General features: G+C 34.6%; 1 protein-coding gene across 3 annotated transcripts in view; it reads left to right on the forward strand.

The window, feature by feature from the left end:
- LOC5566566 (uncharacterized family 31 glucosidase KIAA1161) overlaps window positions 1–15839 on the forward strand; it is a 68977-nt gene that overhangs the window by 18822 nt on the left and 34316 nt on the right. For all 3 annotated transcript variants that reach the window (XM_021853471.1, XM_021853470.1, XM_021853472.1), the window contains exons 2-3: window positions 13018–13423; window positions 13489–13651. In XM_021853471.1, the coding sequence (XP_021709163.1) occupies window positions 13065–13423; window positions 13489–13651 (522 nt within the window). In that variant the 5' untranslated portion in view covers window positions 13018–13064. The remainder of the gene's footprint in view (window positions 1–13017; window positions 13424–13488; window positions 13652–15839) is intronic.

Here is a 15839-nt window from a genome sequence, read left to right on the forward strand (position 1 = left end):
GTTGCTATTCCGTGATTGACCGAAGTCAGTAAAAATGCACAAAGAATCAACTAGAAGGTCGGCTGGGATTGGCCATAATCTCACTATGGCTTATCAGGTGGCCAATAACCAAAAAAGTGACGTGTCCCAAATTTCAATTTTTGTTCGCCATTTCATTGTGAACATGTCTGCTAAGAAATCCCCTAAATATTAGGGCATGATTTGCATTGCACACTCAGATATGAGGTGCCAAAGTTGAGCCTATTGAGAAAAACTGGTTTTTATTAACAAAACTATGGTTTACTCAAGTGAATATAACTTTTTTTCTATAATACTTACGTAAAATGTTTTTACACCATTTGAAAGCTTACAAAAAAGGCTTCCTAGAAACAATAAAAAAAATTGAAAAAAAGCTACAAATAGTGGTTTTTATGATGTTTTTTTATAAAGCGATTAAAAAAATCGAATAAGCTCATAGTTAACCCATCGAGTACTTTTTTGTCCCAAGTTGTCCCAGGCTTAAATTCAGTTCCAAGGGTATTTTGGGATGTAAACTAAAGGATCGTGAACAATTTAGCTGCACAAATTTGCACTTTTTTAATTTAAGGCTTTTTGAATTTTTACAATATTTTTAACCATATTCTATTAAAAACAGCTAAAAAATTAATTCAGAAAATAACTGAATTTCGCTAAATCATTCATATCATCATTTCTATGTAAGTTTTAATATTTATAATGGTTTGCACAACGTTAATCGCATAAATGGCTTATATGCATTATAAGTAACAAAGTTTAATATTTCGCTATAGGCCAAATTCAAAAGTTAGTCTCGAAAACTTGTTTTTGAAAATAAAACATTAAATTTGTATCATAAAACTCATAAATACGACATGAGATGGAAAAAATATTTTTGGCCGCCAGTCTGTATGGAAACCGCCCATAGTGAATCTTCTTCAGTGTGCATAATTCAGTGCCTCTATTTACACAGGGTCAATAACGGCGCCGGCCAGGTCCTTGCAGTCAGGTGGGATTGGGGGAAGGAATGTTAGTGTGTAACCTTTGCTATTCGGAGACCGTGTTTGCCTCTGCATCTCGACAAAGGTTACTGGGAGGGATGTTTGTTAATGGGGAGGATCGTTGGATCACAGAATTCACTTTGATAAGCGATTAGACCATGATAAATAATTATTGGTGAGATATAAACATGCTTATATGTAAATATAATATTTTCATTTGATATGAACATGTAGAGAACAATTATGCCGACACTTGACGTGACGAACCTTTCAGAGTTTATTGAATAAAGTGAACCTTTCGCAAGTTTTTTTTAATTACAAAAATAAAGGAAAAAAGTGTTTTGAAAAAAAAATAGACATTAATAAAAAATTAGATTAGATAAAAGATTAGAAATAGTAGCATGAAACGAGTTCAACAATTGATCCGGCAACAATCCATTTTCAGCTTCACTCGTTTGCTCGGCTATATAAAAGCACTCAGAGAAAATAGGCGCGTGACCCGAGAGGGAAAACAACTGACGACTGCTCGGGCTTTTTTGACGCACTGCCCAGGAGCAAGCGTCAACGTCGAAAACACAAAATGAACTAATCGAACGCGGCACTTTTTCACTTTCACTCGACCGACGCGCGACATGTTTGATCCTGCCCTCATCGCCCGCCCCCGCAGGAGCATGCGTCAAGGTCGAAGGATCAAACACAACTCAATATTTTCCGGAATCAATTTGCTAATAGAAAGTAGACATAGAAGGAAGGAATTCACAATATTATTTGACAAATTAAAAAAAAAAATCAATAGCCACCCTTAACACTTCAGTCGTCGCGCTGTTGTATTTTGTACAACACTGGGGAAAAAACCTCGCTTTTCGTTTACAACAGCGGCGTGATGGTACTGACAGTGTCAAACCGCGCGACGACTGGAAGGTTAAATATTCCTTGAGGAATTTGATTAAACTAAAAGTTTATAAAGAATATCAAAAAGCAACAAATTCATTCATGCGAAAATGCTTAAAAAATTAAATCCAATTCAAAAAGAGCTGGAATAAAACACTATGGTCGATTTTGGTACATTTTTTCACACGAGGTTATATTTCTGCCATTCATCTGAATAAAACTTGGCCATGCCGAAATTCTTGAAAGTTGAGCCTTATTTTTTGTCAAAAATTTCCGCAATGCAATGTCTGAGAAAATTTTTTAACTAATTTTGTCAATTTTATAATTATTTTTTCGGATATTATACGAGTTGAAGTTAATGTATTAATTTCTTTAGTGAATTCTCATAAGGAAAATCATCATCATCACCAAACACCTCGAGCAGGGTATGCTCCAAAAACATGAGAAATCAAAGTGCAGTAAATATGCTGCTTTATGCTGAAACAGCATTATTTGGATTTTTCAGAAAAAAACCGGACTTTTCAAATCTGAATGTCGAAAAATTGCGCTTATCACATACAACAAGTTCTAACAGTAACCAATGGATCGACAGGCGGACGGTTAACCTTTCGGTTGTCGCACGATTCACCGAAGTCAGAACCGCCACGTTTATGCTGTATAAGATAAGCGAGGTTTTCTCACTATAGTGTTGAACAACAGAAAATAACGCAACTACTGAAGAATTTTTGTCAATAACAAGAGTCAGGTACATTGATTCAGAAGATTTTGCTTCATGTTAATTTTTTTTACTATCATTAAAAATAGGGGAGCCGGATGGTTCTGGAGGGTGCCAGGCCCCCAACATTTTCTGTATGTGAGATAATGAGAAATTGTATGATTTAGTGAAAGAAAGAATAGATAAGAAAGTTAAAGAGGTAAATTCTCAAAGTAATTCCAACGGCAGAATTTTATTTGATGAGTGCTCTTCAGGATATTTCTCAATTCAAAACCCTGATAGCCCTACATGTTTTTCCTCTTCTAGAAATCCATCTACGATTGACTTGGTCTTAACCGACTCTAGTCATCTTTGTAGCCAATTAGTTACTCATGCTCATTGGCGTAGCTAGGATTTTTTCCTGGAGGGGGCCTAGGGGGGGCCTAGAAAATTTTTGATTTACCGAAGTAATAATCATGATTTTCGCAAATTTTGTAGTTTGCGAAAATTTCCGTTGATTTTATCTCTTTGTGTTTTTCTCTAATATCAGCTATTATCTCTGAATATGAGTAATGCTTGTAAATTTTCATTACGGAAAATTCGACACGAATGCCACACGTATGGTAAAGTGTCCTAAATAAATATTAATAATAATAATAATAATTACGGAAAATATCAATTCTTTGTCTACTCCAGTAAAAAAATCCTTCAAGAATTTTTCCAAAGAACTCACGAAGAATATCCCTTTGAAGTTCTTGCACAAACTTTTCAAGTATCGGGGATCTCTTCATGAACTATTTCCGTACTTTTCCAGTGCAAGAACGGCTTTACCAGTTTTCACTCAGTTTTTGCTAGGACTCCCACGGAATAAGTAGTTATTATTGAACAGATTTTTCCCGGAGTTTCTTTAGGCTTTATAATCTGGATTTTTTCGAAGAAACTGTATCAAATTGCTCAAAAGAAGACATCAGAATTTTAAACATTTCTCCATGAAGCTAAACTACGTACTTATTACACATAAATTTTAATTGTTGAAAATATCATTAAGTTGTGCATTAATGCTGTATTAAGGATTTTCTGGAAATACTTGGGATTTCTCCAAGAAATATTACAATAAATACTACCAAAATTGTGTTCAAAAATCTCTCTGAAATTCTTAAAGCCAGGGTGTCGACTACCTGGAAAAACCTGGAAAGTCAGGGAATCCAATTTTTGACCTGGAAAGTCAGAGAATTTCACTACAGGTCAGGGAAAATTATCTATCAATACTATATTACAACATCAAACGTGTTGATTATCTGCAAATTATTGAATACGATAAATTTGTTGGACGAAATGGGTAATCAATCTTAGCTATTAACCATTGATAAAGCGCTGTTATGTACGGTAAAGTAAAGTATATTTTATTATCTATAAAACAAACTATAGAGAATTTTGAAAATGTGATGAATAAAGTTCCAAGCGCTACTTTGGGATTTTCATTAGGAGCTTTCCTATAATGATGTTTAGAACCGCAGAATGAACACAAAAAAATCCCCAGATATTCTGGAGATTCTTCTGAAATTCTCCTTAAGTGTTCAATCTGCGATTCTTTGCAATTTGTTATGTCTGGATCATCCCCGCTATCATAAATTTAATTTTATTGACAATTTCATCAGCCTTTTCCGGTGAAATTAAAATTATAACATTTACCGAACGTTTTCTTGTGAGCTTTGAAAGAAAACACTCAAGTGATCAGTATAATCATACTAGCTTTAAAACACGATCTAGAAAATTATCTAACAGTTGTATTCGAGTAAAGTGAAAGCCTTTGCTAAACTGAGCGAAAGCTTTTTCTTTATACGACCTATTACGTTCCAAATAAAGACCTTAATTTTCCTTGTAGTTGCTCAAAATTTGACGGCACTTGAAGTAATACATCAAAATCTAGAATGTCGTAGAAAGTGTACTGCGATTGGTAAACAAAATGTAGCGCTGAGCCCAACAACTATATTTTTATTTCGTCTTTAAACCAAATTCAGTACTCTGAAATGTTTCCGAAAAATAACTGGAAGGTCGGGGAAAGTCAGGGAATTTTATTTTCCAAATTGAGTCAACACCCTGTAGAGGATTGCTTGAAAAATTCACAGCAAAAATTATTGATTCTCTCTTGATTTCTCCTAATATTCCACAAGGTTTTCATAAATAATGAAATAAGATTTAACTGAGAAAATGTTCTTAGTGATTTCTCAGAGAAGTTTTCAACAAATCTATCTCCATTTTTTCAAAGAAATTGTCTAAGTGTTTCTTTAGATTTATCTCAAAATCAATTTGAATTAATCTCCGAATTCCTTACCCATATTTTTTCAATTCAATCAGTTCAAAGTTTTAGTGGAATGTGTTCAGCTATTCTTCCATAAACTCTTCCGTGCAAATAATCAAAAAATTTTCGAGAAATTTGTTCAGAGATTTCTCTTTTTTTATTATTAAAGTTCAAATTGAATTTGGAAAAATATTGAACTCTTATCGGGAAACTCAATAATTAATCGTACAATTTTTGGAACTTTCTGACGTCCTGACGTCCTGTTACTCACAGAAAAAGCTTTGGCGTTTTTGTAGGATTAACTACAAAAAATCTTGTTAATTTTTGTCGTCTTTATAAAAGACAATGGTTTATATTAAAACACAAGGGATTTTTGCTTCTGTTTGTATCTTACATTTTAGAAAATGTTTCGCATGAACTCCGAAGCTTTCATATGGCAGATTAATCTAAAAACTTTTAACTATTGTGGTAGAACTGTAAAAGTTGAAGGTGAAAATATTGGCGGATATTATCAAGAACTCTGCTAAAAATGTTTTATAACAAAATGCATAATTTAAAACTTGGAGTAAATTTTTGTATAACTTTGAAAATTCGTTGAGGAATTCCTGATGGATTTTCAGAAATCAGGAGCCATACCTATTAGAACTCTGAAAAATTTTAAAACTCCTGGAATTCATTTTTCTCCTTTAGATTCTTTAAAATGTTGCTTTTTGGAGTACGAATTTTTGTACGAAGGTGCCTAAGAATACGTCATGTGAAGGAAGGAGAAACAACAAAATGTAAAATCAGATCGAAACAACCTAAGATAAGTGATTATGTATATTTTTTCTCTAGAGGTGAATCAATGAGCTGGATGAATAAACAATAAACTGCAGGATAATTGAAATATATTTCTGAAGGACTTATAATGAACATTGCGAAAAAGTTTTTAATAACTTTTTTGGGAAAACTAGGGTCATTTACGGCTTTGGCACCATTCTACTATTATCGTCAACCAAATTTCAAATGCCAGATACACAGATTTTTTTCTTCAAAACACATCAATGAAAACATTCAGATGTTTCTTTGTTTTGTCAGCTTCCCGTTGACGAGATTGCCGAGACTGGACGAACAATTTCACCATAGATGGCATCAATTCAAATGAACACGCCTCAAAGTGCGACTGATTTGGAGATTTGCCTACAGTTCTTATGGAAAATCTGCCGAAGAGAATATTTAAGGCTGCCGACATTAGTCACACGGATATTGGTTGTTCGAAGCGTTATAAATAAGTTTCCAAGAAGGTTTTAACAAGTCTATCGGTGTGAATTGGTAGAGGATTGAGCAGGGCATACATTTAAACAGGCAAAAACGTAATTTGTCTGCTGATGTTCGAGAAAATTGCAAAAGAAGCGCGACATCGGTTTGGACTGCCAAGAATAATTTGACAGAATCAACGATTATTTAGAAAAAAAAAATGTTAGGGCATAGTTTGAACTTTTTCAAGGTGTAACAATTTTTAGCAAATCTCAATATTATTTGACTACTTTCTAAAAGATTTGAAGCAAAAGGTATAAACCACTCTTCGATATACATTAACTAATTTGATCACTAAAATTCTTGAGACTGTAAAAAACTTACTTGTTAAAACGTAGTTTAGAGATAAATTAAAAAGTTCATTAATACAAAATTATTGAAAAAAAATGAAGAACAGAGAAAGAACATATTGCTGGAATCAAAAATTATGACCGATTTTTTTACTTTTTTTTTTGAAGCCTTAGGTAAGTTCGAAATTCCTTGAAGAGATATGTTTTTAATTAGGCCTTGTTTTTCGCCAATAATTCGCAGCTATTTTACGTCTTAGATGTTCCTTTAGTAATTTTGCCTATTTATTTCTTTGCCGAGACCTTTTTTATCAATAAATTTCTTTAAAGAAATTTTATGGGGACAATCATCATCACCGGACACCTCGATCAGGGCACCCTCCAAGAACACAGGAAATCGTAAATCAGTTAAAAGGCTACACTGTGCTAGAACATTTGAAATAGTATGGTTTGCCCTACTCAGAAAATACGAATTTGAGGAACCGATTTTCTAGGATACTGACGCTTTTTAGTATCACAGTATTTTGAAACGGAGATGTCGAGCGACAACAGGACGATTAATTTTTCGATGGTCGCACCAACGAATTCAGAACCGCCATACTAATGCTGTGAACGACAAGCTAGGTTTTCCCACTATTATTGAACAAAATAAAAGAACGTAACTACTGAAAAATGTTAATCAATAGATTCAGAAGATTTTACTTCAATTTAGAATTAAGTAAACATTTTTTTTCATATATATTTTCATTTAAAATTCTGGAGGGGGCCTGGAAGACTCTGGGGGGGGGGCCTGGCGCCCCTGGCCCCCCCTGTTCCTACGCCAATGCTCATGCTGATTTTGATTCTGATCATGTCCCTGTTACATTTCAAATATCCCATGAAGCGGTTCTCAATCCTATCAGCTCCACTTTCAATTATTTACGAGCTGACTGGAATACATATGAAACGTATGTTGACTCTAATCTTGATGTTAGCATTTCTTTAGAAACTAAACTTGATATTGACAATGCTCTTGAAACTTTAACAAACTCCATTGTTGAAGCCAGGAGCATTGCAATTCCAAAATGTGAAGTAAAATTTGAATCCGTGATTATAGACGATGATCTTAAACTCTTGATCCGTCTTAAAAACGTAAGGAGAAGGCAATTTCAACATACTCGCGATCCTGCTATGAAAATTATATGGCAGGATTTGCAGAAAGAAATCAAGAAACGTTTTGCTCAATTAAGAAACAAACATTTTTAAAACAAAATTTCTCAATTGGACCCTGGCTCAAGCCCTTTTGGAAATTATCTAAAATCTTGAAAAAACCTCAGAAGCCAATACCGGCATTGAAAGAGGAAAACAAATTATTACTAACTAATTGCTTAAAAGCTCGAAAACTTGCTATGCAGTTTGAAAGTGCGCACAATTTTTATTTAGGACTTACTAGTCCAATTGAAAATCAAGTTACTCAGGAGTTCGAAAATATTCTCAATCAAGAGAACGTCTTCAAAAATGCCTGGGAGACTGATTTGGAAGAAGTGAGAACTATTATTAAAAAATTCAAAAATATGAAAGCTCCTGGCGATGATGGAATTTTCTACATCCTTATCAAGAAACTTCCAGAAAGTAGCTTATCATTTTTAGTTGATATATTTAGCAAATGTTTTCAATTAGCATATTTTCCTGACAAATGGACAAATGCTAAGGTTGTTCCAATTTTAAAACCAAACAAAAATCCTGCAGAAGCTTCTAGCTATCGTACAATCAATTTGCTTTCCTCCATCAGTATTTTTTTTTTTGAAAAGGTCATTTTGAACAGAATGATGGTCCACATCAACGAAAATTCAAATTTTTGCCAATGAACAGTTCGGATTCCCACATGGACATTGGACCACTCATAAAATTTTACGTGTAACAAATTTGATTCGTTTTAACAAATCTTAAGGCTTTTCTTCCTGGTCTTGCTCTTCAAGGCATAGAAAAAGCATACAACAGTGTTTGGCATGAAGGCTTGATTGTAAAATAAAAAACTTAATTTACACAACATACCACGTTATGTCCATGTTTGAAATCGAATGTACATCGGATGTTTTGTGGCTAGAGATTAGTATTTGGTTCATATACAGTCGAAGCTTGTTATAACGACATCGCAAGGGACCGTCGTAATAGAGAAATGTCGTTATAGAGAATAGTGATAACATTAAAATCTTGGGATCGAAAAATGTCGCTATAGAGAGCTTTTGTCGCTATAAAAGTGGTTGTTATAACGAGCTTCGACTGTATTCATGATCTGAACATTTCAAAATATTCTACGGGTGAAATTTTGATGTTTTTCTTGGAGTCTATGAACTTCTACAAGAAAACTCTGGGAGGAACTCGCTTTGGTATGAAGATAAAATTTGAAATTAATGCGTGGCTGTATACATGGATTAACAGTTCCTATAGTGCGATTACTACACGAACCGGACAAGCTCCTGATTTCGATGCTCGCCCTCAAATGACCATGCAACAGATTCAACGGATAAAACTCTGTAAAAACTCTAAATTGCTACGGCTAATGAGATGTAATATGAGGTTAACAAAATGTTGATTGAAGTTCAATTTAGTTTTACCAAATTAGGATGACAGTGTTGCCTAAAACAGTACACCTAGAAATAAGAAAATAATGTAATATTTGAAAAGAAACTATTAAGCATAAACTGACTGTACATGTCAATGGTTGCTACTCCGTGATTGATCGAAACTGGTAAGAATTGCACTAGGATTTAAATGAATAAGGGATGGGAGTTTCCGCTTATTCTCGAAGTGCAATTTTAGCAGGTCTAATATTATTGATCAATAACGGCGCCGGCCAAGTCCTTACAGTCAGTTGGGATGGAGAAGGAATGTTAGGGTGTAATGATTGTTGCTTCTAGAGACCGAGAATACCTCTGCATCTCCACAATTACCACGGGAAGGGTGTTTATTAGTGAGGGAGGAAAAGATCTGGGAGTCACCTTTGGTCGGTGATGCGATCCATGGACAAGGGGGAAAAATACGATTTATACTTAAAGCTAGTTTTGTATATTTGTCTCGAGAAGTTTTTGGTAGAAGATTTAAAAAATACGTGAACATATGCAGTGTCGAACCAATCAAAAGATTTTTTTTATTAATGGCGAAAACAGAAAAAATTATGTATATATTTTAAATTATATGAAAAACGAATTATGCCGACACTTGTAGTGACGAACCATACATATTTGTTTGAAAATTACATATGAGTATTACTGTGCATTTTTGTCTCGAGATAAAAAGTTTTTAGTAGAAGGTAGAAGTTTTTTTTTAATACGTCAACATTCATAATGTCGAACAATTCAAAAGATATTTTTAGTAATGTTGAAAAGAGAAAAATATATGTATCTTGATGCCTACACTTGTAATGACGAACCATACAAAGTTTGTTTGAATATTACATAAAAGTTGGTAATCCGTCCTCGACTGAACACCAATATATTTTCGCACTCACACAGCGCGAACAGCAAAAATTCTCGGCGTCCCGAAAACGAACCGTCTTGCTTGAGCTTTTCGAAGCAGTGCCCGAGAGAAAGAAAATCATTCCGGCGACGCACAAACTGAACTCGCTTGCTTAGGCTTTCGGAAGCACACTGCCCAGTGAATCGAAAACCGAGAAAAAATCATTCCGGCGACGCACACACTCACTCGCTTGCTTGGGCTTTCGGAAGAATGTAATGCTTGAAAAAAAAAAAAATCAAAAACATGAAAGCTCCTGGCGATGATGGAATTTTCTATATTCTCATCAAGAAACTTCCAGAAAGTAGCTTATCATTTTTAGTTGATATATTTAACAAATGTTTTCAATTAGCATATTTTCCTGATAAATGGAAAAATGCTAAGGTTGTTCCAATTTTAAAACCAGACAAAAATCCTGCAGAAGCTTCTAGCTATCGTCCAATCAGTTTGCTTTCCTCCATCAGTAAACTTTTTGAAAAGGTTATTTTGAACAGAATGATGGCCCACATCAACGAAAATTCAATTTTTGCCAATGAACAGTTCGGATTCCGCCGTGGACATTCGACCACTCATCAACTTTTACGTGTAACAAATTTAATCCGTTCCAACAAATCTGAAGGCTATTCTACTGGTCTTGCTCTTCTAGACATAAAAAAAGCATTCGACAGTGTTTGGCATGAAGGTTTGATTGTAAAATTAAAAAACTTTAATTTTCCAACATACATTGTTAGAATAATTCAAAGTTATCTGTCAAATCGTACACTTCAGGTTAATTATCAGAATTCCAGATCTGAAAGACTTCCTGTAAGAGCTGGTGTTCCTCAAGGCAGCATTTTGGGACCAATATTATACAATATTTTCACATCTAACTTACCTGAGTTACCTCAGGGATGTCAAAAATCTTTGTTTGCGGATGACACAGGCCTCTCCGCCAAAGGACGAAGCCTGCGTGTCATCTGTAGTCGGTTGCAAAGAAGTTTGGATATTTTTTCTTCATACTTGCAAAAATGGAAGATTTCTCCCAATGCTTCCAAAACTCAACTAATAATATTCTCACATAAACCAAAAGCTCTTTATTTGAAACCTTCAAGTAGACATGTTGTCACGATGAGAGGGGTTCCAATAAATTGGTCAGATGAAGTTAAGTATCTAGGGCTCATGCTAGATAAGAATTTAACTTTCAAAAATCACATTGAGGGCATTCAAGCCAAATGTAATAAATATGTAAAATGTCTCTATCCCCTTATTAATAGAAAATCAAAACTTTGTCTTAAGAACAAGCTTTTGATATTCAAACAAATTTTCAGGCCAGCCATGTTGTATGCTGTACCAATATGGACTAGCTGTTGTAATACCAGGAAAAAAGTTCTGCAGAGAATTCAAAATAAAATTTTGAAAATGATTCTGATGCTTCCTCCCTGGTATAGTACCAATGAGTTACATAGAATATCCAATGTTGAAACATTGGAACAAATGTCAAGTAAAATAATTAATAAATTCAGGCAAAAATCGTTACAATCTTCTATTGCCACGATTAATGCGTTATTTGTTTAGGTTAAGTTAGGTTAAGTATATTCGAAGCGTTTTTTTTTCTCTCACAAGCAGGTGAAATCAACTTACCTGTAAAAAATCGGAACTGCTACGGCAAATGAAATGTAATATGTTGTTAACAAAATGTTAATAAAATCTTAAATTTGTTTTACCAAATTAGGATGATAGTGTTGTGTAATAACACAGAACACCTAGATATAAGAAATGAATGTAATGTTTGGAATGATACTAATAAAGATGTTAAAAAAAATAATAATGCTTGAAAAGAAACTATTAAAGGATAAAAAAAGGATTAGTTGCAATTATATTGAACCCTTATATATGATTCCATGTACCCGTCACCTATGGAGGGTTTGGTAAAAAAATATCTTTTAGACGAAATTGATGAACGTGAATCGAGATCTACCCTAGTCACTCCTTGAAACAGCTGGGGAGTAGGAATAGAAGATTTGTTGGATATCTTCGCGAGAGTTGCAAATCGTTCTTAACAATCTAAGAGGCATCAGGAAAAGTTGAATGATGGTAAACTATTTTATATTAAAAATGGTCCAGGGATTGAACAACTGACATTTTTCTAGTAAGCAGAAGTAGTAGCCACCAATCCGTCTATGTTTGAGAAGTTATCTACGGATATGTTTTCGGTGTACGGTATCTATCCCGACCAGTGGATTACAACAGAATTGTAACAGATTTTATTTCTCAGTTTGCAAGTTTGACTAACAAAATATGTTATCATTTGGACTGGTAAGCAGTTCAAATAACAAAATGTTCTCTACATTGAGAACAATGTGATCTTATTTAAACAAAAACATATATCCTTTTGTTTTGAAATAAAAAATATAATCCATTTTGTTATTTTCTACAATTAAATTATAACAAAATGTTATTCGTGAAATAAAACTGTCCATGGGGCAACTTATTTATAGAAACTTTATAATTGAAGCAAATTTAAAACAGTTTTGGTTATTGAAACTGATTTTGTTTTAATTGTGTTATAATTTCCTTCGCCAACTCATAGTGAATCTAACAAAAATGAAACAAACCTTTGTTGTGATCTAATGGTCGGGTAAACTGCATTACATAAATAATTGAACTCCACTGTTGGTAATTATGCATCTGTACAAGGAATTTTCAAACATTTGAGAATTGTGGCAACGTTCTGATTGATGCAATATGAAATATTTTCGTACATTGGATATCGAATATTTCTGAAGAAGACACTAGATAGATTGCAACAATCCAATGGTAATCTGAAAACCTCCAAAGTTCGCATCAAAACGGTACAACCGCAGCAGCACTACCTACATCGATACCCTCCCGATCGGATTACCGAACGAAGATCTGCTTCTCTACCCAAGTCACGGTTCGAAATAGCACTCCGAATCGGCAAAGTTGTTTGTTTGTTTGCAAACAAATTAGCCCTTCCTCATCGTCCCCGCCGTTGGGTGTTTACTCGATAGAACCTAATATATGAAATAATTTATTTTGTATTCGAACACTATTTAGACACAGATTGAGGGGGGTTCGGCAACAACGACGACTACGACGTTGACATGAGTAATAAGCTTAAGCCGAGCGGCGATTATCAGCCGGTCCCGCGTGGTAGTGGAAGCAACGGCAGGGCAGGCCCATTCAACGAGGTGGATCAGCACTTGCTGGAGGAAGGAGACAAAATACCATTCGTTGATTCCGAGGACGAAGACGACGACGACGATGATCGCGACGATCATTCCAACAGAGGAAGCAGTGGCAACGCGTCCGACGACGAAGACGATATCATGACCGAAAGCCAGGAGAACCTAGCGATGGCCTACGTTAATCGGTACAAAATGCCATCCCTGTCGGAACGGCGGAACCAGGAGAAGCTAACGGTTACGATCGAGCACGAGAAAAAATTGCCACCGAGTGGACAGTGAGTTGTTTTTGATTCGGATCAGATAGCACAGATAGTGTAGAGTAACGGTTTTGTATTTGTAGTGATCTCAAAGAGGAAGCCAAGGATGTCCCCACAGAGCTCAAACCCGTCCAGGATAGGGCGATCGGGCTGCGGAGAAATTCTATTTCTTTGCCTACCTTGACGGTAGAGGATTTAGATGCTCTTCGACAGGCCAGGATAGACGAGGAAGAAAGCAAAATTCTGGTGAGTGCTTAATTATAGAAAGACAAATAATAGTTCTTATCTAGCGTATGTGGGAGTGTAAAATTAGGTTCGCAAGGTTTGCACAGTTACGTAGAATGTCTCTGTCCGTGATGTGTATGATAAGATATTGAAAGCTTTGTTTGAACTTTTTTCTCGTAAAACCAGCTACTGTACGAAGAGTAATTCGCATTTATTCGAAGAAAAGGCATGTGATATTGGCTGATAACACACTCGGAATAAGGTGAAGGGAATATTTGACAAATGTGTATGTATGTGTACAAGATAATGATCTGATTGCGAGCTACAAATAAAAAAGTGATCAACAAATTCAATTAGTTTACACAGCAAAGTGATTGATTGATTTATGGAGTGTTCGGTCACGTGTTTTTTCGCCTATGCTATGCTATTTACCTTCGTGAAGGTCAGCGGGTCGGTGCCTTTGATTTTTTTTATTATGAACTAGTGGTCCCGGCAAACTTCGTCTTGCCATCAAGTAGGCTGTTGAAAAACTCCATGTGACGTCCCATACAAAATGACAGTTATATTCACTCTCATTTTTTCGACTTTCTCAGTGTATATTTAGAGTTTTTTTAACATACAAACACGTCGGAACACTTCAAGAATCTAACTGTGAAAGAATTGGGTAAATCCATTGACTCGTTCCAAAGTTATTTCGTGACATACAAACACCATTCCATTTTTATTTATTATGAATTTTTAGTTTGTTACCAGATTTTGAAAATGGAAATCATTTCTGGGCGAATGGAATTATTCAACCCTTTTGATGTTTTTTTCTTGTACCTCAGAAACTAAAAATCCAGGCTAGTAGATGGATATGGGGTCGAATTTCACTAAAGTGATTTTTGATGATAGCTGTTCTTCACGTTATTGACTAATAACAGTACTTGAGTGAATAAAGAATGCATTCAATTTTCACTGTAGCTTGATAAAATCTTGAAACATGCTCAGCTGGGAATTTGAAATTTTGGGGCAATCGCTCCAAGATCTCGAAATCCAAGCCTCCAGGGGCGTCTATGAAAAACGACTAATGGGTACTTTATTCTGTCCTGTCTGGGTAGACTTGATGCCCGAGGAGACTTGATCCTACCCTATTTTCTCGGAACTTTAAACAATTTTATTCCAAGTAATTTTGTGAAATACTTTGCTTACACGAACGACAATTTTAGAGCAGGAATTTAGGACCATTTTTTTAATTCGAGTTTTTAATTTGAATATAAAACAAAAATCTTTTGAACGATTAAGGAAACCCCTAATAACATTTCGTTACTTAATCAAAACGTTTTAAATTTCATTCATTTCAATTATGTTTCTGATCGGTATGATTAAATTTAAAAGAATTAGGATGGGGACACTTGTTCTTTTTACTAATATATACACTTACATTTTTTTTCGCAAACTTCTAATATCTTGGAATTATAAAATTTCTTACGATATGTGTTATAAAAGAAAAACTTTGCTTGGCTTCAATGTGTATAGCAAAAAAAGGGGGGTCGAGCCTCTCCAAATTTAAAGAATAGTATTTACTATAATATCAAGGACAATTTCACATTTTGTTCAAGATGCATTTACTGTGATATCGCAACGGGGGTAGGTCATTTGGCATAAAGTCTTTGGCATAAAGCCATTTAGCATAAAGTCGTTTGGCATAATGGTCATTTGGCATAAATTTGTTTGGCATAATGGCCGTTTGGTAAAATAGTCATTTGGCATAATGAGTCTGAAACCAAGGATGTTTTAAGATGACATTCGTTTTTACGTTTCTATTGAATCTCTCAGACGACATCAGGCTTATTTTCGAGTCAATTGATACAAAAATGGCACTTTATTCAACAATCATATGCTCTTGAATAAACTAAAGCATGTTAGGAAAGTTATAGCCAATAGTGTTTTATTATTTACCCAGAAATTACCCTTCTTTCAAATATTAATTCTTCTTTTTAGTTGCTTCAAATTAAATAAAATAAAATAAATTTAACCTTCTTTCATATTGTTTCCAACTGATATAAGGGGGGATAACATTTATCTGCTCAAGATATCAACGAGAAGAGAAATCGATTACTGCAGTTACTCTGTTGATTCTGAACGCAATTTTTAATGTCCTTTAGTTTTATTACGTCGTAATAATTTTTGGCGTCCAATCCTAAATTTTGCCTTCCTTAAAAAAAGG

The sequence above is a fragment of the Aedes aegypti genome, chromosome 3 (genome assembly GCF_002204515.2).
Source record: "Aedes aegypti strain LVP_AGWG chromosome 3, AaegL5.0 Primary Assembly, whole genome shotgun sequence".
Lineage (NCBI taxonomy): Eukaryota > Metazoa > Arthropoda > Insecta > Diptera > Culicidae > Aedes > Aedes aegypti.